At 48.4% G+C, this 26,983-nt stretch overlaps 2 protein-coding genes across 2 annotated transcripts in view; one reads left to right on the top strand and one right to left on the bottom strand.

Annotated features, from left to right (window-relative positions):
- LOC128731713 (uncharacterized) overlaps positions 1-26,983 on the top strand; it is a 184,018-nt gene that overhangs the window by 19,018 nt on the left and 138,017 nt on the right. The window lies entirely within an intron of this gene.
- Positions 3,559-26,983, bottom strand: part of LOC128731714 (fasciclin-3-like) — a 91,775-nt gene continuing 68,350 nt past the window's right edge. Inside the window, exons 2-10 of the mRNA XM_053824847.1 lie at positions 14,100-14,211; positions 13,816-14,027; positions 13,604-13,732; positions 13,311-13,517; positions 13,043-13,221; positions 12,705-12,966; positions 6,241-6,286; positions 4,432-4,618; positions 3,559-4,360 (exon numbers count right to left, since the gene is read on the bottom strand). Coding sequence (XP_053680822.1) covers positions 4,049-4,360; positions 4,432-4,618; positions 6,241-6,286; positions 12,705-12,966; positions 13,043-13,221; positions 13,311-13,517; positions 13,604-13,732; positions 13,816-14,027; positions 14,100-14,211 — 1,646 coding nt within the window. The 3' untranslated portion in view covers positions 3,559-4,048. The remainder of the gene's footprint in view (positions 4,361-4,431; positions 4,619-6,240; positions 6,287-12,704; positions 12,967-13,042; positions 13,222-13,310; positions 13,518-13,603; positions 13,733-13,815; positions 14,028-14,099; positions 14,212-26,983) is intronic.

The following is a 26,983-nucleotide window of genomic DNA, read 5'->3' as shown; positions in this document are numbered from 1 at the left end:
CATTTTGTAACGACCATCCCCCTGACTGTTATCGGCACTCACTGGTGGATCATTTCTATTCCAACGGTTCCTTGTTCAATTTTTTTGTTCATCTCATTCACATCAATTTGTCATGTGCAGCGGTGACATTCTTAAAGCTCGTTTTCTCGGCAAACTCCACCGTCCAATAACGCCCAATCCGAAACGCCAAACCGGATCCGTAATGATTGCCCATTGAGATGAAGACAGCTTGCGTTGCAGCCACCGGTAATGAGCCACTGGCAAACGGCCGAACGATGCCGGAAACGAACAATCTCGTTCTCGGGCGATTGACAGCCGGGTGCGCCCAGTGTGGGTCGAGTCCTTGTCCTTGGGTGCACTCCGACAACCGACAACCGGCAGTTCATCCGGTAACGAGGTGAGCGTTTCCGGTCGCGTGTAAAAAAAAAAATGCATGAAAAATCAATTTCCATCCGATCATGGGCAAAGCCACCGACAATCCTCCCGCAAGCGCTCGGGTAAGCTTTAGCAACGGGAAACCAAGCGTCGTCGCACCTGATCCAGGACCAGAAGACGCGCCATAGTTCGAGCTGCTTCCTTTTAGTCGCTGTTATCGCCCAGCAACGCCGACAGACAACCAATTCCAACGAGAACGCCATCGGAGCACCTCGGGCCACGATGGTTCGTCTTCACGTCGTACGCTCGCCTTCCGCTTGGTGGCGTGCTGATAAAGGAAAAAGATTGCAGATAATTGGCCAAGTATAACAACAACCCCGACCGTACCCCCCGGTGCCGGGTCGATCGGGAGCTTCACTTGAAGAAAACGTGTCATGACACCGTACGCCCGTACGCCCGGAAGATCGATTTCAATGCCGCCGGTGCACCGCTGAAGGCCCTGCACAAATCCTCCCTCATTACTAACGATTTAAGTTCACCTGTTTCGCCCAAACGGTGCCCCGGCGAAAGAGCAACTTCATCTCCACTCGGCCAAGTCAATCTTGCGGGCGTCCTCGTAATTGGGTGTTTCACTTCAACACGCCAGCTAGTCTCCTGCTGGATTCGCTTCCGGGCTCGGCGATAAAGCGATCGCGGTCGTTCGTCCTATTTCGTCCTTTTGCTATTGGTTGAATTTTTGCTATTTTTTTCTCGATTGACTCCTTTTTTTGCTCTCTATCTCATGCAATTGGTTTGTCTTTTTGTTCATTGCAGGTATGTAAGCAGTTCAAGATGTCAACCGTTCGCGTCTACAAGCGACAGAGAATGTTTTGGGCAAAACGGATAGTTTCAGAAAGGTTCTAATTTTGTACGAAAGAGCTTTATCAAACACAAAAGCTAAGGTCTTTAAAAGATAAGTATGCGTGTAGCTTTGAAGCAGTTAGGTACCATATCGTGTCCCCTGGTGAATGCTAACAATTTTGATTTGAAAAATTCTAACCAAATCGCCTTTAATTACTTGCCTCACGGTCTCGTGCATTGGCTGAATGAATTATTGCATTATAATTGGCCACTTAAAATCGATTCAAACAGCACCATTGCTGGTTGCAATGTTTCACACGACACAGAACGCGACGTTCGTCAATAGTGCCTTAATCAGCGTAAATTTTCATTTCACATCACGAGCGGCGTGTCCTTCGCATGACGATCACGAGAGCCTGCGTCAAAGAACGCTTCGTTGCATCTTTACCTTCGAAAATGCGTCTGAAAGGGCGCCCCTTAAGCTCACCCTTGTCGATACTGAATCGCTGCGGAAAATGAATCGTTGCCATGAACGTGATTATTTGTAAACAGGCCCGGGGTTTTATTAGTTCCGTTTGCAGCGCCCCATCGAAAGGACTCTCGTTCCTGTGCCGCGTGAAGACACCGCCTGAAATACAGTTTCCAATTACGCCAACGCGTGGTTCCGCTAGCTCTTGCACGTAGCCCTCGATAGCTGCGCCCTCATAAACACGGCCACATACTCAACGTACTAAGCACCACGGGAGCACGCGTTCGGGCTTCCCAGTTCCCCGGTACCTTGTCACTCATTAAATCTAAGATTTCAGCCTCATTAAAGCGTTAACGTCTTCCAATAATGATTGTTTTCTTGTTTATGACTCCCGGGGCGCCGTGTCTGGCCGGGTCGCGTCGCTAACGCTCGATTGCACCCGTCAAACGACTCCCGTGTTAGACTCCCGGGCTCTTCCACCGGGGGTTGCTTGCAAATGAGGAAATTGGCATTTCAACCGTTGTTGTGCGCCCGCTTCCGCAACGACCACACGCATTGCGGCCCTCGTAGACAAGCCCGACCCTGACGGCTTCTTACGCAAGAAGAACATAGAACTGCGGAAGAACTGTAGCGGTCTTGGCATCGCAATATTGCAGCGCACACACACACACAAACACACCCTAGGGACAACGTGAGCCATGCAGGATCCTTTGGCGTACGGTAGCGCAAACCCACCGGTTCGCTACCGGCAGCATTAGGTCATGATTTGTCCTCTGCGTCCGGCTTCTGCTTTGCTTTCACGGGGACTTCGCTATGGGAACTGACTGGTCGAGGACGGTCTTGCCATGTTCACAAACGAGACCAGCAGCAAAAGGACACCGCCGGGCTGGCGTGCATTGGTTGCGTGCGGTGCTCGTTGTGTGCCGTTGCTGCCACGGTGTTTTATTTTACGACACCATATCCTTAATTAATTTAGTTTAGAAATTCTATAAATCCTCTCGTTAAACTCAATTTAATTACTGACTCTACAACCGTTAAACCCGGAAACAGGTATATTCGAAACCGTCCGTCCCCCACTTGGTTCCTGCGCGGGTGTCTTTGACTTTGCAATCATCTTTCGCCCTACTTCTAGCTGCAGGGGAGGGTTCTTTCAACGCAACTCGCAACCTCGCACAAGCAATAACTCTCTGGGTACCGGTCGTCTTGCGAGGCCAGCGAGCACCCCGGGAATGCGTTTCTCCCGCGTCCGGGACGGACCGGTGCCGGTAGCGCTTTTAACCTTTCCAGTGATCCACCGGTTATCACCTGCCGACACGACACGCTGGTGTCTGACCGCCAGACCGCGTTTGGGGCAAAACGGGGCCAGACCGGGTTAGGGATGTTTTTGCACACCGGGGTCCGAGAACGAGTCGCTCGTTTGGGACTGTTTGTTGCTAATTTGTGACCGTTTGCTCTGTGTGCCCCGTTTGCTAGCTGCCCGGTAATCATACTCAGCGCCACAGGGAACCAACCAGGGTTGACGTTCCGCAAAAAGGGAATGCGTCGTTTGTCGTTTGAGTTATGTCAATAGCATGCAATTGGTTCGCTTCCCGATGGCTGGTGGTAGCACCGGAATGCCAAGCACCGGAACCACGTTCCTTTTGGAAGGGCATCGGTACTGAATTTGAAGTGGATGGTACGCTTTTATTGCCTGTTCAGCGAACTTTAATATATTATGACGCGATTTATGAGTTATTTAGAGGTATTTTAACACCCAGGGTCTTTCTTTTGCGATACAGGACGAGTGATGATTTTCTGAAAAAGAACAATGAAATCAACGGAAATGAATCGATAATATTCAAACGTTCCTGTATTTTATGGTACACCTACGTACGAATTAAAAATTCCTCACCTCACCGAACACATCCTTTTCGTGTAAAACGGTTACGGAAATCTTAGAGCGAGCTTTCAAGTTGAGCTTTTGTTTTTCCTCACCACAAAATTCTTTTTTTTTTTGGCCCCCCGTGCACTTGCTTATTTTCTACGACTTAATTTATTCTCCACATTCTCTTCGTTTACGTTTCACTTTCATAATGTGGCGTTGAATGGAGTAAAAATGCAGCACTCTTTCTTGTGCGATGAAAACAGACTTTTTGCATAATTGATGAATGAATATGAGAGCGTTAATTGTAAAAAGAGGAAAATGTCAATCTGCGGATAATGGACGGAATGGAGTAGGTGACAGAAACCGCCCTCTCGTCGGTTGGAATTTTCCCCAAACCCCGACGTGCAATCTGGAACGGATGTGTCACGAGCTTTCTTTACGCTTCTAAGGCTTATTCAAACGAGGTGGCCGGCCACACGCTGGCACTATCGAGCGGGTATTTATTTACCCGCCGTCTTACTGCCATCACCTTTCGCACCCGGCTTCAGGATGCTGCCGTCGATGACGGGCCGATTGTCCTCGCCGGAATGCTGCTGCAGTCGCGGTTGCTGCATTGCCATCGGGGCCACCGGTTGTGCTGGTTCTGTTCCGGTTGTGGCCGCATTGGCCCCACCACCGGCCTGCTGCTGCACGTACAGTATTTCTGCGTACTCAGTCGATTCGTTGGTGGGCGGTGGCGGCTTGTTGACGAACGAAATCTCCCCACCGGCCGGTTTTAGTTCCAGCTCGGCGTATACCAGCGTTTGATCGTCCTGGAAATAAGCACAATCCAATCCGTTAGACAATTGCCACCAATCCGACGAGGTCGACTGTGATATGTTACCTTGGCCGTTTTGCTCGGATCCGCCGCCAATTTCGTGTCTCGTTCATCCACGGCAGTTGTGGCGTCTTCGGGGGTTTCTTCCGGTAGTTCGCTGCCCGCAGGACGCAGCACACGCCGCGCGAAAATGTTCTTCAAACGCTGCGTTTTCGTCATCGGTTGCTTCACCTCGGCGCTCTCGGTGTCGCTTCTGTTTACGGGGGGCACGGGAGAAAGCAAGAAGAACAGTGTACAACCGGATTTGCCTGGCACAAATATCGCTTCTACGGAAGCGTCAAGCAAAGTGGCAAGGAAACGCGCCTTACTAGCATCCTTTCGAAATTATGTTCAGTGCGATTTTTTAATCGTGACAGCACCCCTGCTTTCGGGGAAGCATACTAACAGATTACAATTTCAAGCGATAATTCTATAGTACAAGGCATATTTTCGTTCCTCAAAAAAAGGTGCTAATAAAATCAGAAACCAAAAGAAAACCATCTACTAAAAACGGACGTAAATACACAATAATCGTCAACAAGGTGCTACGTACATCGAAAAGGAAATGCTATTAAATAAGAGCAGGCGTTAACCAAACTAAACAGGATATTACATTTGTAACCGAAACATCGAAAGCGGTATTTAGCAATGGTTTTATTGTAACTATCGCATCATAAAACACTCCTGCGGGCGTGGCAATAAGTTAAAAAAAAAAAGAAAAACATTTATACAATAATACATAACGGTCGAGAATATTAGCGAGCATCTATACAAGTATTAAGTATTAATTCTACTGTTTACATTAGCGCGTCGTCGTGTGTTTTTGTAATCTCCGTTTGCAGCGCATGGCATCGGAATTTCGGATAAGTTAAAACTACAATTAACTAAAAACAAAACGATTAGCGAGGAACGAGCAGTTAGCCTTCCTTAGTTTGGTGAGTGAGTGTTTGTTTGTTTGTTTGTTTGTCCTGCTGATACTCCCGCATGTCCTTCATCGCAGCTTCAGAGGAATTAGAGGAGCATTAAAAAAGGACGGCTGCTACGACGGCGGGTGTTTAGAAAATTTCCGTCTCCCGTTTGCGCTTGATCGCGGCACCCGAGAGAAGCAGCTGGGCTTGCTTTTCCAGCAGCTCTCGCTGCTGGTGTGGGATCCATCGCTTTTGCGCGCCGGCAACCGGTAACCCGACCTGGTTCGGATCACCGTACACGGTGGAACCAGACTCCATCGACAGGACACTCGCGTTGTCAAAGTTCCCACTGTTGATCGATGCCTCGGGATCGCGCCGATGCGGATTCACCCCCAACGGGATGTTCAGCGGGTGGCGCATGTTGGTCGGACGCAGGATGGAGCTGTTGAGGCCGGAATCCTCATTCGATGCACCGTTGGTGGCCACCGGCAGTACGACGGTAGTGCCCAGTGACGGCGGTAGCATTGTTTCACCAACACCATTGTCTGTAGTGTCACTAGATTAGTTTCGGGACGCAAGGATCAAAAGGATGTGGGTGTTTAGAGAGAAAAGAGGGTAAATCGTTTATACAATCGAACTAAAAGTAATTCAACCGAAAATTAATCAACTTAATCCAAAAATCCCCACCCACCCCAACGGGGATCGGCTGGAAAAGCATGCTACTACTACTGATGAGGACGAAAGGACGAAATGGGAGACGATAGTGAGACGATAGGAAGAAGGGATAAGATGACACCGACAAGCAAAGCAATCACTACACCAAGTTACAGCTACGGTTCAAAAGGATTACGTTAGGCACACACGACACATACAACCGGGCAGGCAATAGGTCCTGCCGCAATAGATCCTGCCCAAAGCCGGTACTTACGTTTCGCCAATCTTTGCCGCGCTGGTCGAGGTGGAGCTGTTTTTGCCTGGAAAAGAAACAATCGGCCACAAAGAGGACACGTTAGTGGTTGCGATGTAACAATCGAACGAAATCGTGCTGTAAATGTTAAAACGTTGATCTCATGTAAAGTGTGCGCTTGTGTGTCGCTGGCTGCTCGTACGCGGCTTCCAACGCTGCATAAGTTAGTACACAGAGTGTGGGGTTGCTTCTTTTCGGTATAAGGGGATGCACCTTGCGCCGAGGATTAGTAAAACGATCGCCAAACTTAAATTCCAAGGCTTTTTATTTCGCTCCAAATATATACATTATAAAAAAAATAAGAGATAAGAGCTTTTTTTAAAAACGGTTCTATCAATAGAGATTGTTCTGTGCTTACGATGCGCCGTGCTGGCGAAAAGTAGTAATAAAAAAGAAGAGAAACCTATCGGTATCGGTATTTCTTACGTGAGTGCATAATTCTTGTGTGAGATTTCCGTTGTATGAGAAGTTCGAGTTGCCGTGTTGCGCGGTTTGAATTCAGGCGCATAGCTGCACGGATGATTTAATTCGAAGGGAGATTGTACGAGGGTTTGTAGCTTATTTAATTCATTGTCTTGCGTACTTTCCGCTTGAAGGTAAGAGATTCGTCTGAACACATTCGTAAGAATAAACTTTCTAGCTTACTGTTGATGCAGATTGAACAAGACAATTCTTACAATAAAAAAAATATAATAGAAAATTGTCAAGAGTAGAACGAGAGGAATTGTGATTTAAAAAAAAGTTATTAAAATAAAATTTAACGTATTTCTAAGGTTTCCTGAATATGGACACTTTGTGCAAAAAGTTAACCCTACTAAACATATAGCTCTCTTATGAAATATATGTACCCCCTTTCACTATTGAACAGCGTCGTTCCGTTGCGATCGAATGCACGAAACACGCTAACAACCCCTCCTGCTGCTATCGAGGGTTTCCTGCCGTTCTCTAGCCTAACTGCGTACGGATTTTCCTTTCTTTAAGCCATTGCGGTACACTAACTCGCATACCAAAAGAGTACAACGAACTGTCGGTACGTTGTTGGGTGGCAGGATACGCAGGGGTTTTGTTTTTTTTTTCATTCGTTACACTTGCAAGGAACCAATCATGGATGGAATTTGTTTATAATTCTTAGCTTTGTCTACGAGATAATTCCGTTTTCGCCCTAACCTAACTGCTGGGCCAATTCCGATTAAGTACTTCAGTGAACGTACGACCACAAAAAGCTGATTTCAATAAGGCTGTAGAGTTGCGTCTTTTTCGTTTCATTGTAATTTCCCAGGAATGTATCCTCGAAAGAAACTGGAATTCTATGGAGCGTGCGCTAACTACTAGAAGTTCTGATTTTTCTGTCCATCTCTCCGTATACATTTCGATTCGGCTCTTAATGACATTCTAAAGTAATATACGATCTACCACTGTTCGAAAACACCTGCTCGGAAAAGCCTGCCTTATCACACACACTCAAGCAGCATCTCAAGCATTCATTCTAACGAAAGAAAATGAATAGAAATGAAAAAAAAGCTTTCCTGCTCCTTCGCCACATCTAATTGCTCCCGTATCGACCGGTGGAATTCGATTATTTCAACCATTATGCTCCATCGTCGACCGCGAACAAACAAACAAGCGAAACCCGGTGCGGAATTAAATAAAATACCTCCCATCGAAAGCTTCTATTTGTGCATTAATCACCCGGGCTTAATCAGGGACCAATCATAGCGAGATGCGCGCCCGAGCGAGGGAGGGTCATATTTTTCCAACCAAGACAAGCACAAGCAATCCGCTACGAAAAAAGCATCCGTTTCCTTCCGGCGTAGCGGCGAACCAATTTCTACGGTTTGTTGCTCGCTCTCATCCCTGGGATGGCGAGAAGGTGGTAGTAGTTTGCTACAAATTTCCATCCGGTGTGTTTTTGTTTGCTTCCTCTGTGGATGTTTTGTCCCGAGAGAAGAGTGTTTCGTTGTTTTGCTTCCATTTCCAAAATGACGGATCTTCATTCATTGCGTTACTCCTCGATGCCGTTAATTAGCTTCCCCGTCTTGCTGTTTTGCTTCAGGTTTTTTTTTCTCTCTCTCTTCTTGCTGATGCTGCTGCTGCTGCTGCTGATGATGCTCTGGGTGTGCTGTTTTGCTGTTTTGGATATAATTTCTTTGTTCTCTACGCACTTTTCCTTTCTGGCGTTTTCGCCTACTCCTCGAGAGCGTGATCCTCACGGATGCCGGACACAACCGCTAATATTTCTTTACACGTTTTCGCTGGTGTTTTTTTTTGCTCGTTTTTTCGTTTTTTCTACGTCCTGCGCCCTTTTCGTCAACTGCCCAATCACAATCTTACAAGTATACGGCAGCATCCACGACCCGCCACCGGCGAAGGGAGAATATGGAAATCTCTACACGGATGTGTTCGTTTTACTATCAGCTTTTCCGTTCTCCTGCTTGGCCACGGCGGCCGGCGGAGCCTGCTGCTGCTGCTGCTGCTGTGCCTTTGTTTGCTTTCCATTCTCATGCTTCCCATTAGTGGCCGCGTGCTTCTCGTCACCTTCGTGCACGAAATGGGCGGCCGGATCCTGGGTCTGCAGCTTCTCGTCGATCTCGTCATCGTGCGGGTGCGGCGTAATCTGTGCCTCAGAGTCCGGATTGATATCGGTATTGAGTGAAGCGCCTGCAAAAACAACCAAGAAACAGAATCAGGACATGGTGGATCTCTCCTGCGTGCGTGTGGTGTCGGTGGTTGTTGTTTTTTGTTTTGTTTTTTGGGGGGAGTAATTTTGGGTTTCGTCTTTGTTGCTGCTGCTTCTTTCGCGTTTCGCTACGTTCGCTTCCTTCCACGCGGTAATTAGTTGCTTTTTTTTGCGTGCTCGGAGATGGATTGACTAGCTACAGATTCACTGCGTCAATCTTTCTTCTCTTTGGTAGGAGAGTCAAAGGGCTACGGAAAGATCGAGCCACACTCAAATTTATAAAGCCTCCGGCTGATTCCTCCGTGCCATCAAGATGACACACCGTGGGAAGAAAAAAAACAGGATCAGTATTAAGCCCGTCGTCGGGACAAGGTCAGCAAGGATCACGTTTGTCGTGCTTCCTTAAACCACCTCCTTTTGCGGGTGGCAGCGAACGAACGGATGCGCTGTACAGAATTAATTTTGCATCTGATTAAATATGAAGCATTAGTAGCAGCACGGAAGAAAATTAGCAAAGTAAAAGTAAACACCGCTGGTGTTTGAAAGTGTTACAGCAGCAGCAGCAGCAAAAGTCGCAAGCAAGGATGTTTCTGTCCTTGCTTTTTTTTTGTCAAGCAGCTCAGAGTCAATTGCCAATATTAGCTTAGGGTTTCGTGTTTTTTTTTGGTGATCAATTGGGTACCGTTGCATATGGCTTTGAAAATTTAAACCAATGCTTGTCGATGCCATCGGCATGTCCGGATGCAGTTTTTTGTGTTGTTGCGCTTCGCATCGACAAGGAACCGACACGACACGGAAAGGATTGCTTCATTCCTGGGGTGCAATTTTGTTGTGTTGCATTTGGGTTTCACATGAGCGCCACAGTCCCTACCTTCTGTTTCTTGATCGTCTGATGCAGAGGCCATCTTCACACAGACACACGGCCGAGATGATACAGATGAATTTCACCCTTCCCATCATTCCCGCACTTATATCTTTTACCATTTGCGTTTCGGATTGAGTGTGGGGGCGGCGGTTGGGCGTTTGCAAGAACTTTCCCCCGACCGGCAGCACCGATATTTCGTTTTCATTTCGTTTGATATTCTCTGTGAAGCTCTCACTCTCTCTTTCTTGCTGAAGGCGGAAAGAGCGCAGGCTAGCCAGCAATCTTGGGGGTGATTAACTCGTCCATGTGCTTGCGATTGTTTGCTGATGTCGTTTGGAAAGTTTCCGAGATGAAAGGATGGAAAAATTACCTCCTAATAGCATCCCGAGTGCTTCCATTCCGGCGCAATCGGTCCTTTTTTTGCTAGTGCTGTCGTTTTTAAACAAATTTGAATACGAACGAACCTATCTATCCGGCCACGCACAGCACATATACGTAGCTTCTACATCCTAGACCGAGGTTCAGTTTTAATAGAAAGAGTAATCCTAAGAGAGAAGAGCGCGCGCAATTGCTTTTAAAACGATTCAATTCTCCGCCTCAAGACGTAATGCGCAAGCCATGTTAGAAGAACAAATCTAATTATCATACGAATGAATTTTAAAGCAGCTTTACCTCGTCCTTTTGAGCCAGAAGCTTGCCATTCGCTGATGCTAAACTTTTCCACCACTGATCTCCAATTCTGCTACGCCACTACGCGGGGCCCCGGGGGGACTCGTTAAGCTCACCGAAATAGTCGGAATAAATTAGCTTAAGCTTAAAATAATGCTTTTCTTTTCATTGTTCCTCACTCATTAGAGATACACGTTCCTGGCCCTTCTGTTTGCGAACTGTTCACCCTGTAATTAATTATGGTATGTGACTTGCCTCGGCTTCGGAGAAAGGAAGAGGTACGCAGTTCGCTTTATACACTCTCCCCTCGTTTGTGAACAATTTGTCTTTTGGTTGCTTTTTTTTTCTTGTTGCATCGTCTAAAGAATAATGGCAGCGAACAGTAGAAGATTTGCATAACCTTTCCTGAACCTTTTGCCAGATTCTCGCAAGAAGAATCACGTTCTTTCTCCTGCTACTTGGTTCGCTTAATATCGTGATCTGGTAAAAAGGATTACATTAATCTCAACTGGTTGATGCCGCCGACAAACAAACATTAAAAAAAAAGCTAATACACCAAACAAAACACACGCGTTTCACACACCGTCCACACGCCAGTCACGAAATTAACACTAATGTCTCTGCCTCTTGATTTTGGAGCAGTTTGTAAAACTTAATGCCGGTTACATACGGTACGAGTGTGTCACCACTTTGTGACTACATTGGACGGACTATGTTTCGTTACGTTTTCGTCTCGTTTGCGTGTACACGCCGTGGGGCTCCCATTCGGCTGGATCGGGGGGAGGTTGGTTGGTTAATGGAAATTATTACAACAATTGGGGCACACACACGCGCACGGTCAGCTCTCGTATGCTTATGGATTAATCTTATTGGTTGACAAAATCGCATTTTGGAGCATGTTCGCTAAACTATTCGGTTACTGATATAAGCTGACTGAAAGGAGAAAGAAGAAACGGATAGAGAAAGAGAGAAGAAAAAACGGAAACAGAACAAAAAAACAGATATCGGTTGGTGGGGGTGGGGGGCGCGTGGCAGGAAGAGATAAAGAGAGAGAGAGAGAGAGAGAGAGAAAAAAAAAGAAGATGGCGGTTAAAGGATCCGTTTCCGGCGCACAAGAGCATAACAATGGGGGCAATGGGAGCAAAACACCGCGCACTACACACGAAAAAAAACAAGCACATATTGCTTTCGTGGATGGAATAAAAAATCAAGGAAACGAGATAACTCCGTGAATAAAACAAAACCATGAAGCGGCAAACGAAGGATGTGAAAAGGATTCCATTTCAATGGCTGCGAGTGGGCGTGTGTGGGTGTGTGTTTGAATGGGATATGTGCTCAACAAAATGGTGAAAAAGTTTTGCGTTATGGATCAATTCGAGCGAAACATGATATCACCATGTGTAAGAGAGATTTTGCCCGCTTTGTGATACTTGCTTCCCGAGATCAATTTCAATGGCGTATAATTTTGAATGGCGTGCGGGGGCGCGCGTGTGTGCTTTTCAGGTCGAATAATAACTGATCATCTCCGCAATGTGTGTGTGCGTATAAATGCGTAATTTTAAAAGGCATTCACATTCGTTTTCTTTGTGCCAAAAACAAACCAATCGCGAATTATGTGCGCTGCTGTATGGTGTGTATTAAAGATGAACGCGGCGCGTTGAAAGCATTCGATAATTGAAACCAAGTCCGAGTGGAAGATGGACCATAAAATAAAAAAGCATATGCATGAAATAATAATAATAAAAAAAAACCACAGGCAGATGCTTTCGTGACTCCTCTGGAGAAAGTGCGCTGTTGAGCATCGATCCCGCGCAAGGCTGATGCAAGCATTTGGCGATAAAAAGACTGCACACACTTGAGGAGCCTGCGTTTTTCTTCAAGACTAACCTTTTTTTTATCGTGTTTTGTTCGGTAGGCCCTTTCTCCACTTCTCCTACGCTTGTGGGAGCTCTCCCGCGGTGGTGGGTGCTTGGGATATATGGTGGATGGCAAACAGTCGAAAAAGGACAGGTGACAGGAGGTTAAAAAAAAGGACACAGCAACCTCGAGTGCACTTGAATTGCTTGTTAGTTGTAGCTATCGGTTTGTGTAGGCAGGCATTAGGATGAAGCAGCAATCCACGTGCTGACATTGCCGCCGGATGCAGCGGGAAAACCCGGTCCGAACGATTTCGTCCGTACGTTCAAAAGAACCATCGGAGGGGGTTACACTTACCTCGGAAGCACCATCTGCCGGTTGCGCGTGCCACAAAGATCAGGGCGACGGCTGTCAGGACGATCAGCACGGCCAGGACAAGGCCAACGATCTCACCGATGCCGACACCGCTCGACTCGTTGACGATCTCCTCTTGCGAGCGCAGGTTCAGCCGGTAGTCCTCGGTTCCGAAGTTGTTCGAAGCACGCATCGTGTACACCTTTGAGAGGTCCTCCAGCGTCAGACCGGCAATGGTCAGGGACACATTGTAGCGATTGTTACCCTACAAAATGAGTTACAATTGAATTCGATTGGTGTTTTTTTTGGGGAGAAGCTTGCATTGCAAAAGTTGTTCATACCAGTCCTTCAGGAAGCGGTACGGCATATCGTCCCTGTTCCATGCCTTGCTGGTAGTCGATACCATCAACGGTCCACAGGATACGTGGCGCAGGGTTAGCCTTAATCACCACGCTCACGGTGGCGGTACGTCCCAGCTGCAGTCCATAAACTGTTTGGTCTGGCAATGCTTGAGGTTGGACTGTAACGACAATACAATAGTCGCACATAAATATATGAAATTAAAGCTTCATCCCGATCGAAAGGACCCTCCACTTGAGATGCACTTACAGTTTACGTTAAGGATCAGATCGGTGCGGGATACTCCCTCGGGATAGGCAAGATGCTGGGCCTGACACGTCAAACGTTTGCCATTGTCCTCGGCGCGGATAGAGCGAGTCAACACGGACTTAGCGGTGAAGAAACGCTTGTTGACACCCTCATCGAAGTATTCTTCGGGCTCAACCGGACGCACACCTTCGTAAATCTGCTCCTGATCTGTAGAGGCATGTGAACCGAAACACGCACGATTTAACAACCGATAGCCATAAAAAAAAACCCGTCCGCAAAGAGCGACAACTTACCCAAGAACCACGAAATGTTTGCTGCCGGGTTGCCACGGGCTGCCTCGCACTGGAAGGTAAGCTCGCTGTTGACTTCCACGTTTGCCAGATTGCCAGACCTAACCTCAATCACGGGCTGCTCCGGTGGGACTGAGCACGGGGAAAAGTGATGTAAAAGAAAACGATCAGCATGCGCCGACGAATGGGGAAGAAAGCAAAAGCGCTCTGCTTACATGCGACCACAATCTCAATGGCTCCCGTTAGACCACGTCCATCGACGAAAAGCGTACAGTTCATGAGACCCGCGTTATCAACGCTGACGCGGTCGATGCGTACACCGCAGGAACCTTGTGGTAGACCTTCGCCATAGTACTGCATGCCGGCGACTGGTGATGGCAGGTTAGGATCCAGCGAGAACTGATCGTTCACTCCGGGCATACGTATACTGCAAAAAGGACAAAGAATTGGTCTTTACTACGAACTCACGCAGCAAGCGTCCGCTTCGTTCCACACTTACACGCAGAGTTGCGCCGGGCGGCCTATCCGGCAGTGTAGGTTGACATTTTCCTGGTTTTCCACGACCGTTATCGAGCGGGGTTCGGTGTCTACCATCTGGGCTGATGCGAGCGCTGCAAGCGAAGAGAGAAATCACCCATTAAGCACATTGAAGTTGAACATTTTTAGTTATCGAAAAACATATTTTTAATTGGCACTCATCAGGCAGCACGCACCCACGGCAGGAGAGGGCTTAAAAGGAAGAGAGACCACCACGGCTAATTCACTAATGCTAGGAATAAAGTCGATGCTGCGCGCCGTCGCTAATTAATCTAATCACAATATTTCGATCTGATTTTCCCGCCGACGGGGCGGAGGAATATGAGCGCAACACGGCGGCAAACAAACACACACAAAAAAAAAGCTGGACTGAATAATCCAATTTCGCGACAGATCCTTCCCTCGCGAACGTCGGAGGGGAGGGCCTAGATCTAATCCTAATTAAAATTGCCTATGACTCTCGCTGGAGTGATGATTCATTTGTAGAGATAATCGCAGGATGATGATAATGATGCCTGCGGCTTAGGCAGCCGCGGCGCGCTTGGGCATTACTCATCATCCCTTCGCGACTTTTCCGGGGGTGGTGTTTGTTTGAAGCTTATCCACAAAAATTAAATCATGGTTTCCCGCGCGTAATCGAAAAGCTTTTGTGTGCCACAACCATGATGGCCCGCCGCGGAACAACGATTCTGAAACCCGCGAAAGGCGAAGCGCTCTATCGTTTGCCCGTGCCCTGCTGCTGCGCGAATGGGCCGTGTACTTTTTGCTAACGGTTGGTAGTTTGTGATCATTTCGGTCCTCGAGACTGATTAGTTAATTAAAGCTTTTGTTCTTCGGTCCGAGCAACGAGCAAGGCAGTAGTGATTACACGAAATTGGCAGTGGGCCGTTGATACAATTGCACAATTTGACGCCACGTCGCTGGTCCTCCTTTTCGTGGGACCATTGTTTTTTTTTTGAAAAGGAATTAATCAATAATCATTTAGATAATGAGCAGGACTCGAGAATCCCCTTCGCAGAGGAGCATTTCTGGAGTTTTCATTATTTGAACAAACAACACGAGTAGTCGTAAGTCCCGCTGGCTGAGCTTTTCTTTTGCAGACTAAAAGCTTTCATCAAGATGCCAATTAGAATGTTGAATGAGTATCCGCTCGGTGCTCCGATGGCCAAGCAAATTGCACTCGAAATCGCACGTTTGCACCATTAGCCGCGGCGTTCTTTTTCGCATCCCGATCACATTTGCATACATAAACGATCGTTTTGGGTTCGTAGGGTGTGGGCTAGCCGCTTGGGGAAACGTGAAACAATCGCCACCGTTCCTTAAATGAGAAAACGTTGAAAGGGACAGAGGGAAAAAAAATGCTCGACAACCATCGGAACGGTTGGTGGAACCGATGGCAACGTGCAACAACCACCACCATGTTATTCATCGTCTGTACGCAAGCGGCTAAAGCCTGGCGTCCACCACTAAGTCCTGTACACATCGCATCTCGCTGGCCCGTCCATTATTTGCAGCCGCGCACAACCCATCGTTCTTCAGTGTCCCGTGCATAAACGCTGTGTATGTGTGTTCTGTTTCTGCTAGGATTGTTTGTGCTAACATGACTACATTTTCAACCGACCGCGTCACCACCAACGACGACGGTGATCGTGGCGGGTCCTTTTCTCTTGGTGGACTAATTTTTTTCTCTCTCTCTCTGCAACAAACCGAAGTCCGCAGCACGACGGACTACAATCTAACAGCATCCACCAATCGGTCAGCAGGATCAGCCACACTTTGTACCCTCTTTCGGAAGGCTTTTCTTTGACGACCTCCGTTCGCGGAACGATGGACGGACCCTCCCATCGTCCTCTTCCGGTATCTGGGGGCGCGCGCAAGGACCGAAAGAGGATGAGAACGAAAGTGCTTGGGCTGGCTACCTTTCTGCTGCTTCGGTTCCAATCATTTGTGCTTTTTTTTGTCTTTCTCCTTGTGCACTTCCGGTCCCGGGAAAGGTCGTTCGGTACACGCCGGATTGCGCCGATGGTTCACAAAGCACAAAACGATGTTTATTCCCCATTCCCTCGTTCGCTTAGAACTCACGCCAGGACGCGGAACCACAATGGACGGACCACACAGGCAGGAATTGCTGGACCATAAGACCACACGGCCATGTTTTTTTTTTGTGCTTGTTTCTTCTCAGCATTCATACCGAGCGCCCACACACCCGGGTGTGTCCTTTTTTGTTCTAAGTGTTTCCTTCGTGTTTTTTTCCCCCGCTGCGAGAACACAAAGAGCTTTCCAATTTTTTTCCCTCATCCCACCCGAATTCCAGTGGAAGCTGCTGTGCGGAAATGCTTCCGGTTTTTTTTTGCCCTCAACAGGTCTCCTCCACCCGTAGAAAAAGCAACACGGCGGCGCGCACGCCAGCAATGGTTATTGCCGATCGCTGGGATATGTATTCGTGCACCGTTTCGTCGATTGTTTGAACAACCTGTCCCGGAGTGAGCTCTCCCGCCGTTTGATGAAATTGGAAAACGAGGCCGCCCTGTAACGAATGGCGAATGGGGAGAAGGTTGGGTGGTTTTCGTCGAGCCGATGGAAAGCGCGGGACGCGAGAGATTGCGATGACTTTATTGTGTTGTGCCGGCGCGATGCACATCTCGTCCTTTTGACGCTTTTGCGTTCGCACCGTCAAGCTGTTTTTCGATGAAGTGCATCCTTTTTTCATCCATCCTGCCGCCCCGGGGAGACTATTAGGCCGCGCCTGAACTGGCCACCAGCCGGGAGCGATTGCAATATCAATCGATTTTCATACGCCATTCCCGCCCCCGCGCGCTATCGAGAACACAACGTTTTTCCAGCGACTCGATCGGCGCATCCTCTCCAGGACACGGGGTGGGTGAGTTTGCTTTCCTTTGCACACACACGTCACAGCAGGAAGCACGAACAGTTCGTGGGATGGAAACGATCGTGCCCCTTATTGCTTCCGTTCCCAGTCGAAGTTCCCTCCTGTGGGTGGGTGTGTGTGTGTGTGTTGTTGCATCCTGACAAAATTGTCCATATATTGTCGATGGACGACATTGGACGAACGAGACACGGAGCGAGGGTGTAAAAAAAGGCCCAACTTCAAACGAGCCCTAGCATATTGAATGCACCAGCGGGGTGGGCGTTCCGTGGGAGCTTTTGTGTTGAATTGCATTCGATATAATTGGGGGGGTGCTATGTCCGATAGCAGCTCGGTGGAGCCCGGAATCGCTCGCTTTATTAATATGTCGAAACAATAATAGCACGAATCAGGAAAATGATTGATATTTGAGTGTGTATTGCTGGTAGAAAATAATTACGCACAATTTTGCCAACTATCTGCACGCGTAATGAGTGTTCGTACCGGCGTACGAGGAAAACCTTCCACTTACTTCAAAAGCTTCTGAGCGCGGCAGTTTACCTTCATTCAATCATTGCACGATTCACTGTAATGCATGATTGTTCCTCGTCGGTGAACCCGTTTCAGTGAAATATTTGCTTTGCAAATGGATTCTAATGAAATCGAACCATCATCATCATCCCCCCGATTGGCTTCATAATTGGAGCCTTGCTCGATGTTATGTTTGAGCGCGAAAAGAAAATCGAAATGCAGCTGAGCCGAATATTGCAATGGTATCCTTTCAGAGGCATCACATAAACGATATTTGTCTTCTGCATCGCATAGCAAAATCTAATTAAAGTGCATTAAATCGAAAAGCAAACCACAATCAAAGGGTAGAGAGCAATCCCTTTTTTACTGGATTTGAACATGTAAACCCGAGCGTGTTCGTGTAAATCGCTACACTCGAAGGACGACCCACTGAGTGATCGTTTCGGGGGGTATAGTTTTAAAATGCAACGCGGTGCCCGCTTTGTTGGTCAGTTGGTGGTGGTGGGCGAAAAAGTTTAGCACCCAAAAGTGCATTTCTCAACTGTCAAAGTGACATCGCCGAATGGGACCAACAACAGGCAACCGTCACCGTTGCTGCTGTAACGCATACAAAGCAGGCGGCGGCGAGTGTTGTGTGTGTTGCTCCAAAACAACCAAAACTAGAGCCCGCGCGCTCATGGCCAACTGAGAGGGAGGTTCGAAAGAAAAAGAAAAAAAACCCTAAAACACTATCCCAATCGGCCAAGGGTGCAGGTTTTTGGGCATACGGGTTCATCCCACTACACGACTGCACAACAGTGTAATATGTCCAGCCATCCAAAAGGGAGAGAGGTTTTCCCGGTCTAAACGAGTAACCGGAGATGTGTGCTGCCTCGCCCGAGGGTCACCTCGGAAACTCACAGCCACCAGCAACAGGACACACACACACACACATACACGCAGCGTACGTAAACGTGGACAGAAAATGAAATATCCTTTCAAGCCTGCAGGCGATGGGGCTGCTCGACCGGGCCGGTTGCGATATCTCACCCTCATCCTCCATGCATTTGCTTTCCTTTTTTTTTTTTTTGGTGCACCCTCCCTTGAGCCCTTAAGCGTGAGAGAAACGAGAAGCCCACAACCAGCTCGGTTCGGAAAAGTTTTTCCCTCAACCGAAAAAGGGCGGCGTGGATGGATGGTGACCAGCGCCACCGGTGGACATCGTGGAAATCTGTGGCAACCGTCGCGTTTGTAAGTAGGGCGGCAGTGGAGTGGGTGTGGACCCAGGGGCAGGAGTTGAAAATCCCACCCACCCACGGCCATCATTCTCTCTCTCTCTCTCTCTCTCTCTCTCTCTCACTCTATTCCCCGTGCGCGTGGGCTCCCCGTGGGCCATTTCCAAAGCGCAAACCATTTCCAGAAGCTACGTATCATATTTTTGCCGCTGTCATTTGCTGTCAGTTAAATAAAATTTATTGTAGTTCGCCGTGCAGCTTTTTTCTTTTTTCTCGGAACGTTGGAACCAGTGATCGGGGGGGGGGGGGATGGAATCGGTGTCAAAAAGGATTCGCTCGGGCTCTCTATCTTTCTGCTGGCGGCCGGCAGCGGTGGGGATGTGTAACAGACACGAAAGAGAAAAAAATGCGAGCACAAGTCGTTATGGATATCGTTTGTCCTCATGGTGGAGGGAGGAGAACCCGCCGGTCAGAAGAAGTTCCGAATCGCTGGTCAGTTAGTGGCGTCACGGGAGGGTGAGTTGACAGGGATGAGGGAGCAAACAGCAACCCCCGGCAGACAATGGCGGGAGGAAAATGTCAGTTTCTATATTCGGCCATGCCATGGGGGTGGTGCTCTGTAAACCAGCGAACAAAAGAGAGAGATAGAAAGCCAGAATGGTCACTACTATCGGGAGGGGATGAAAGAGAGACAAAATGGACACCCCTCCCCACCCCCTCGCTGCAGGCCGTGGGAAGGGGACTCACACGCGTTGAATGATGCTCGGCCATCTCGTTGTTATTACTCCACCGGGAGAGAGAGAAAGAGAGAGAGAACGAACGCAACAAAAAAATAGAGGAATATGTGCGGTGCTGCAGTTGCCAAAGTTGCCAGGTTCGCAGAGAGCAGGTACGTTCCGGGAAAAACCGGGACGGAAAAGCACTATCAATGGATGGAAATTGTCCCGGGGGCGGTGTTGCTACCGAAATTCTATCCCGAGCCGGCAAAAGCAGCCCAGCGATGCCTTTTTCCCATCCAGTTTCCGGGATACAGGAGCGTTTGTGTGTGTGTGAAGCAGCACCCGTTCCGATCACCCTCTCCTGTTTGGGAGGAGTGGGTGGGCATCAACTTGATCAGCATCATCATATCAGCGACTGGAAATGGGTGAAAAGAAAGAAAGCGGGCTTTTTGATGCAGCAACAGCAGCACCCAGGGAACGGCAAAAATGCTTTCCTTCTTCGGCAGCCCCCCGACACCCCGTGAGGGCAAAAAGATAAAAGCTTCCTTTCACGCCGTTAGTAAAAGCGCAACAGAAAGAGGGTGAACAAAAAAAATAGCCCCACTCAGTTCACGCTTTTTGACTTTTCGCCACCACCAAGCGCGCACGGGAGTTTCGAGCAGAGCTTTTCGAAGGAGAGCTGATGCTGCGCACACCTCGTGTGAAGGGTCCACCCTCCTGAAAACTACACGCCAGCAAGGAGAACTGCTAAAGCGATCATACGATGGCACCTTTTGCAGCCGCCGGCGGGCAATAAAACCGATCTGCTTCGAATTTTCCCATCCATCGAGTGTGTGTGTGTGTGGGGGGGCCGGCTGTGATGGTGCATTGGAACGTCAAATCCTTCCCACAAAGGACCATGTAACACACACGGCGGGTTTGATGCAGTCTCCTTTCCACCCACCCACACACACACACACACACACACGTAAGTTTTTCTTTGATGGTTGGTAACTAGGTAACGATAGTGAAGATCCTTCGTAGAAGCTCTGCTGGAGGGCGTCCTTTTTTGTCTTTGTGTAAGTGTGTTTTTTTGTTTGCTACTCTTCCGCATTTGGGAAGCCAAAACTGATATCATGATTCAGGGGGAAGACTACTCATATCCTTCCCCGGCACCATCCCACCGGCGGGGGTGCACTTCATTTTCTCGTTCCGGGGAACATTATCCTCTGCAGCTACGGAGTAAGGTTGAAGTTTTTCATTTCGGTTCAGTTGCTTGCGAGTGGCGCTTCATCGCCTTTTGTTTGGTCGACAGGAATGAGAGTGTTGTTATGGTGCATGAAAAAAAAGAACTCCCCCCCTTTAGAGTTGATCCTTCGAGCATGAAACAGCTCTGTCCCGTTATGAATGGTGGCCCGCAATGTCAACGCTAAACGGGACTGCACTTAATTCGAAGTGAACGTCCTCGCCGTGCGATACGCGTCATCGATGACGCGCGACCCTCGACGTTTAATTTAATGTTTGCGGTTTTTTTTTGCCGCTTGCCTGCATGCAGATGGAGGCGCATGGTTGATTGAACCGACCACGTGGTGGTGTGTTTAACCCAGCTCACGGAAGGGAGGTTGGTTCTCCCTTGTAATGATTAACCTGCAAACGTCAGTCCACCGTCATCGAAAGCTGAACCCCATTGCACGGATCAAATGGACCGCGATTAGCGATTACGGTTTGTTTTCGCTCGTGCCTACCCTCTCGAGATTTACTGCGCTCGAACAGGAAGGAGAAAAACATTACGGTAACATACACCCGCGAACCCGGTGGTGTGTCACATCACCACCGGTAACGGATCTCGGTGGTAATGGCCGGAAAAGCACGGCGAGAGATGCTTCACGCTTCAATGGATCGTCAGAGACAAAGAACGGTACCGCGGTTTATTGGAGACTGGTGGCGCTACTCTATACCTGGTGACATCCATGATCGCTCAAGTGTGACCACACCGTGCGCAGTAAGCCGGAAGAGAATGACACCACATCGGTCCACCTAGCAGCATCCACCAAACCGTTGTCTTCGGTGCCCCACCGATCGATGGCAAATCAATTCGCACCACCATTAACATACTAATGCAGCGGAGCCTGTAATGATGTCAGCCTCAGTTATTATGACCGGTTGGCACCACGGGAATCTGGACTGCTCTGTTTGCTCCGGTGATCGAACGTTCACGGCCCGTTGGCTAACCGAAATGTTCTTCGCGGGTACGGTGGCGCGCTGTGGTGGCCGTGCAGCAGCGATTAGCTCAATTTGTGGCATTTGCTGGCAATTATCTTGCCGCGAGTGCGATAAACCATGAACGGGAACGCTCTGGTAGCTGTTGCATTTGAGCGAAACTGAATCGTGGTGGAGGGGGATTGAATAATGACTGGCAAAAGCGAAGCATAACATTATTCGTCACAAGCGCCATCAGAAACGGCTCGAATGGACTGTTTGTTACTCTTTTTTTTCAGCCAACTAACTCAATAACAACACTGAGAGGAGTAGGCCATGAATTCTACTTGACATTTGATTAGTGTCAAAATTCTAAGAAACCAAGCTAGAAACGAACGTCATCGGTTCGGCGAACATTCCGCAGGACCAATTTGTCCGTTGCTATTTGCCCCTTCACAGCGATAAAAATCGAGTTGAGTATTTTCCTGCATTTTTTTTTGTGGTTCTTCTTCTTAACCGCTGCCCACTTGCTGGTGGCGCGCGTCTGCCACGACCAGATGGCACCATACGGACGGATGGACTCTCTCCGCGGCCGTGTCGTATTTTCTGGTTGACAATTCTTGACGCTTGATCGACCGACGCTCGATTGGTCGCAGATTGATGGTCGCAGCCTGCCTTTACGCCGTTGGGATGCAACAGAGGTTTGGCCGCGCCACCGACAACAACTTTGTCTTGCGAAATTGGACTGTCGGTCACCAGGACGACGAGGACCGTCAGTTGACGGGACACTGTCGCTCCTGCTATCACTCAACGGGGCCCGTGGAAAACGGGAAACGGACGCAGAAAAGGCAAGGAAAAAAGCAATCCAACCACGCGCGACCAACCGTTCGAGTGTTTATGCTTATGGAAGTGTGCGAGAAACGCCAGCCCGAGAATCCCGAGCAGGAGGAGGATTGTGAAAATGTGCTGTGAACCTTCGTCCGGATTCGCCATTTTTTCTTATTTGTTTAAGGTGAGAGCGGACGAATGAAAAAAAAAGAAGAGGAAAACATCACAAAGGAAGCGGAAGCGGCGGATCAAATGAAGTGAAAGGAAAATCATTTGCACTTCACTTGAGCGGAGTGAAGTGAAAAACCTCAAACGAGGAAAAGCTAAACACACACACACACACACCGACGAGGTGGCTAAAAGCGCTCGCTTCTTTTCCTTCACCCGTCTGGAGCTGGTGAGGTGAACAGCTTTGTTGAAGTTGTTTTTTTTTCCTACGGATCACTTCCCCAACCGGAGTGTCCTCTTCATCTCCGTTCGATTGCGCCCGCCCCATTATAGGCTCGTTAGATGGACATTTGGAAGCAACAACGGTGCGCGATCTCGGGCGCAAATCCACCGTCCATCATCGACACCCCCGCGTGTCGTCGTGGAGGGTTTGTTTTTATTTATATACTTTTACCAAAATCTCGAGCCACGGGGGCCCATGGGATAATGATGGAGTGTGATACAAAATGGCAGAGCCACTTGCTGCTTTGACGGTGGCGGAAAAAATAAAGAAACACTCTCCATTCACCAATCGATGATGAGATGAACGAAAAAGCGTGTCTAGTGGAGGTATTTTTTTTTGTTTTTGAACAAATAGCCGAGGCCTCCCATCTTCTTTTTCTACCATCGCAGAATAAGCGGATGATGATCGTTGACCGTGGGAATGTGGCACGAGACACACCATAAAGTTGTCACTTCGCACGGCAATTCGGTCCGATTGGTTTCTTTATTTTCTCGCTCTCCCCCCATCCGTTTCTCATTGAACAAACGCTACAAATGATGCGCCGAGAGGATCGTGATAATGCACAATAGCACAAAACGTTAAAATAATCAAGCCCGCGGGGCCGCGCGATCTTTATTACCATCGCCGAAAGGTGGCCAGAGAAAGTGCCCGCGCGTGTGCAAGGTGGAACGACGATGAGCGAATAAAAAAAACGCACATTCGCGCTGTCGAACGTCGACACGACAATGGCAGGCTGCAAATAATGGTGGGATCATTCGATAAAAAAACCCCGCGATAGAGGTGCGGGTTGCAATTAATACGTTTATACTCCCGTTGGCAGCTTGATTGCATGCAATCACTGCTCCGGCTGGAGGAGAGCTCTACTTGTTAGAGATGGAAACAAAATGATTAACGACGAGTATATACCACTCGTCTATACTTAGCAAGGAGTTGTTTTTGCTCGGGCATTTTCTCCGTTGTTTGTCGTAGCCCGCAATCGCAAAAGACGTTTTGTTATTACCTGCAACGAAATGGAAAACAAAAAGAAATGAATTTAATGCTTTTTTTTCTTCCACCACTAAGCTATGTAATTTTTCATATTTAAAGAACACAGCACAGCTCCTAATTATCGATGTTTATCACGGCGGGTTCAGGTGCGTTGTGAAATTTTAATTAATCTTAATGCCCCTTCTAACCAACCAGCAGCCCGGGGGGTGCGTCAACCCGGTGGTGTGACATTTAACAACTAGTTTCCAGTGGTTTTAACCTTCTCATTCCATTTTCCACGCCTCACAAGCCAGAAAGGCCAAAGTAACCGCCGCTGTCGCGGTGCTGCCCCTGCCATTTAAAACATATTTATCTAATGATATCAGTTTCTTCGCACGTGATTATGTTTCGCGCTCGCTGACAAGATCGACCGGTCGAACGTCTTTGTCAAGTTGTCACAAGCGGTCGTGGGATCAAGCGAACGGATATAAGGCAAGGTTTTGCTGTCGTTCACGCAATGGGTAACCATCAACTATACGTGATGGAATTGCGGGCTCAAAGTGGTGACAATTTTATTTGCAAAAGGGAAAAGCAAACCCCTTTCGAAAACGCACTTTAGGGAGGAAAATCATCCGGTTTCAGCACAGCACGATGTATCACTTTTGTTGCATCAACCATAACTCATTCCTCGACGAAAGCGTACGCTTCAACGGAAATAACATAACGCACATCTTTATTTGCGTTTGGCGCAGTTGAAAGCATTATAACTTCCGTTTTTCATTTGCCATTTTTATGCCAACGCAGAACGGGGAGCAAAAGGGACAACTCCATCGAAGTGGGAATGTTTTCCTTAACCTCCCGAGAAGGAGAAAGAGTGAGGTCTGCCTCTTCGAAAACACTTTTAATTCAGTTAACACACGTTCGCACGTTCGCGCCCTCGCCCATCCGTCAACGAGACCATCTTTCATAACGAGACTCTTTGATGGCGTTTCATTCGCAATCGAGCTGCAGCTTGCACCACGCGAGATAGAGAGAAAAGTCTCCAGATGTCGTAAGAGCCGGCTGGTGGAGAGAAAGTTCGACAATTTTAATGAGTTGTCGGCGACCGCGAGTGTTTTTTTTTTCTTTCTTCTCTAACTGAAATTATCCGGCGGAAAAATTTATGACCACTGTCGGCGCGGCAAAACGCGAAAGTGTGACTAAAATATATATATCCGTCTCGTTTCCGTTTGGGGGGCCCCCGAACATTACATCTCTCCCCATTAGTGGCGAATAACACCAAAAAAAAGCTCGCGGACAGTTCGTCCGTTTGGGCTTCCCCTTTTGATTAATTATTACGCGGATGTTGAAGAAAATATCCATAGACATTGGTTTTAAGCGCGAGATGAGCTAACAGGAAGGCAAATCGGCCACCCGCCCAGACGCTGGCGAAATGGCTACTTCCGAAAGGGAAAATTTACATTTACACACATCGATTGTTCCCTAATAATAGAAAACGGAAGCGCTCGCGCAAATGAAACGAGAAACGAACGGCCGATGGCGGAATTGTTCCCGTCGTTTCTTCGCGCGGGAAGCGTATAATTATCTACACATCACCAGCGCGCGCCCCCTCTCGTGTGCATTTTGCCGCTTTCCAGTGCATCGTTCTTTCTTTCCAAGCGTGTGTGTGTGTGTGTCTCTATTTGCATATTGGCTTGATTTTCAAAAACGGAAGACAAGCGCCCGTTTTTTTAGCTATATTTTTCACCTCTCTAAACTCCGCCTTCCGGGCACCGGGCGCGTTCCGGGCAATAAAATGTTAATCAAACTAATGTATCTTTATTCAGATAAAGGCGCATATAATTAGGGTAACCTTCCCCTTGAGAGTCGACACGACCAGCCACCGCCGCTGTGTCAGAGGCGAACTCTCGAGCTCTAATGTGTTCTCTTTGGCTTTGTTTTTTTGTTTGTTTGTTTGCTCACTGCTCCCCGTCCAAAGATAGGCGCGCTAGAGCACATTTTGGCCAGCTTGCGAACACAAAAACAAGCACAGAGAGCCTTTTTCATTTGACCGAAAATTAAACTTTTCACATCGACCATCGGCCGTCGCAAAAACCATCCCCAAGGGCCGAAGAAGAAGGAACGGTTGGACGCGTAAGCGAGAGAGTTGCAACTGTAGTATCGCTTTCTCTCTCTCTTTTATTCTCAAAAGCACATTTTCTAAAATGCTCCGACAAATTCAAACCCCTCACTTGGCTGGTGGGTGGTGGTTTAGGGCAACTGCCAAAACTTTGTCCGGGGGTGCTGCCATAAATAACGATTTCCAGCATAAACAGCCGGCACACACCGGAGGCCCGGGAAGCGGCAGCTTTGTGGGGGGGAGGGGGGGGGTATCATCGAAACGAGACACAGGTGGGGGTGGTAAAGGATGCAAAAAAACACGTAACGAAATGAAAGGAAAAACACGATGGGAAGGCGCGCGCGTTGCGAGAAAACTGAGCTCTCGAGAACACACGATCGACTACTTTTACTTTGAGTGGTTGGGGGGTTCACCCCCACCCCCCGGACACACCCACCCCTTCCTGTGCCTGCCTGACCAACCACCCAGTGGGTGAGGATCATCGGCACCCCACCAGCGTCACCCACTCTCCCTCTTTGTGACCTCAACTGAGCAGCGGTTGGCAAATTTCCCGAGTCCAAAAGGTGCAGCAAACCCCCCTCAAAAGGGCCGGAAAAGGGTAAGCGCGTTTGTGCGATCCTTGTGTATGTGTGTGTGTGTGTTTCCCTTCCTCCAACCAGCAAGCCCTCCCCCCACCCGACCTGGCGCCGCACTCTAATTTTGGACTGTTGATTTGTTTTCATTCTCTTCTGGCACTTCTATTTTCATAATAATTTGAATCGAGCGCCCCCCCACCCATTCGGCATTGCTAACTGTGTCGCTCTTGGGCCGCACCAAACTAGCGGTAGTAGGGTCCTTGCCTTTTCCACCCCCCTAAACTGGAGTTTTTCCCACCCACCCACCCGGAGATGTGTAGTGTCAGCCGCAGAAAAGCAAGCGCGCTCGACTTATGGGGCATTCGAGCAACCTGCAACGCGTCAGGGGCTGTTTGAGAG

Source organism: Anopheles nili, chromosome 2, assembly GCF_943737925.1.
Source record: "Anopheles nili chromosome 2, idAnoNiliSN_F5_01, whole genome shotgun sequence".
Classification (NCBI taxonomy): Eukaryota; Metazoa; Arthropoda; class Insecta; order Diptera; family Culicidae; genus Anopheles; species Anopheles nili.
This window is presented reverse-complemented; position numbering and strand designations above follow the sequence as displayed.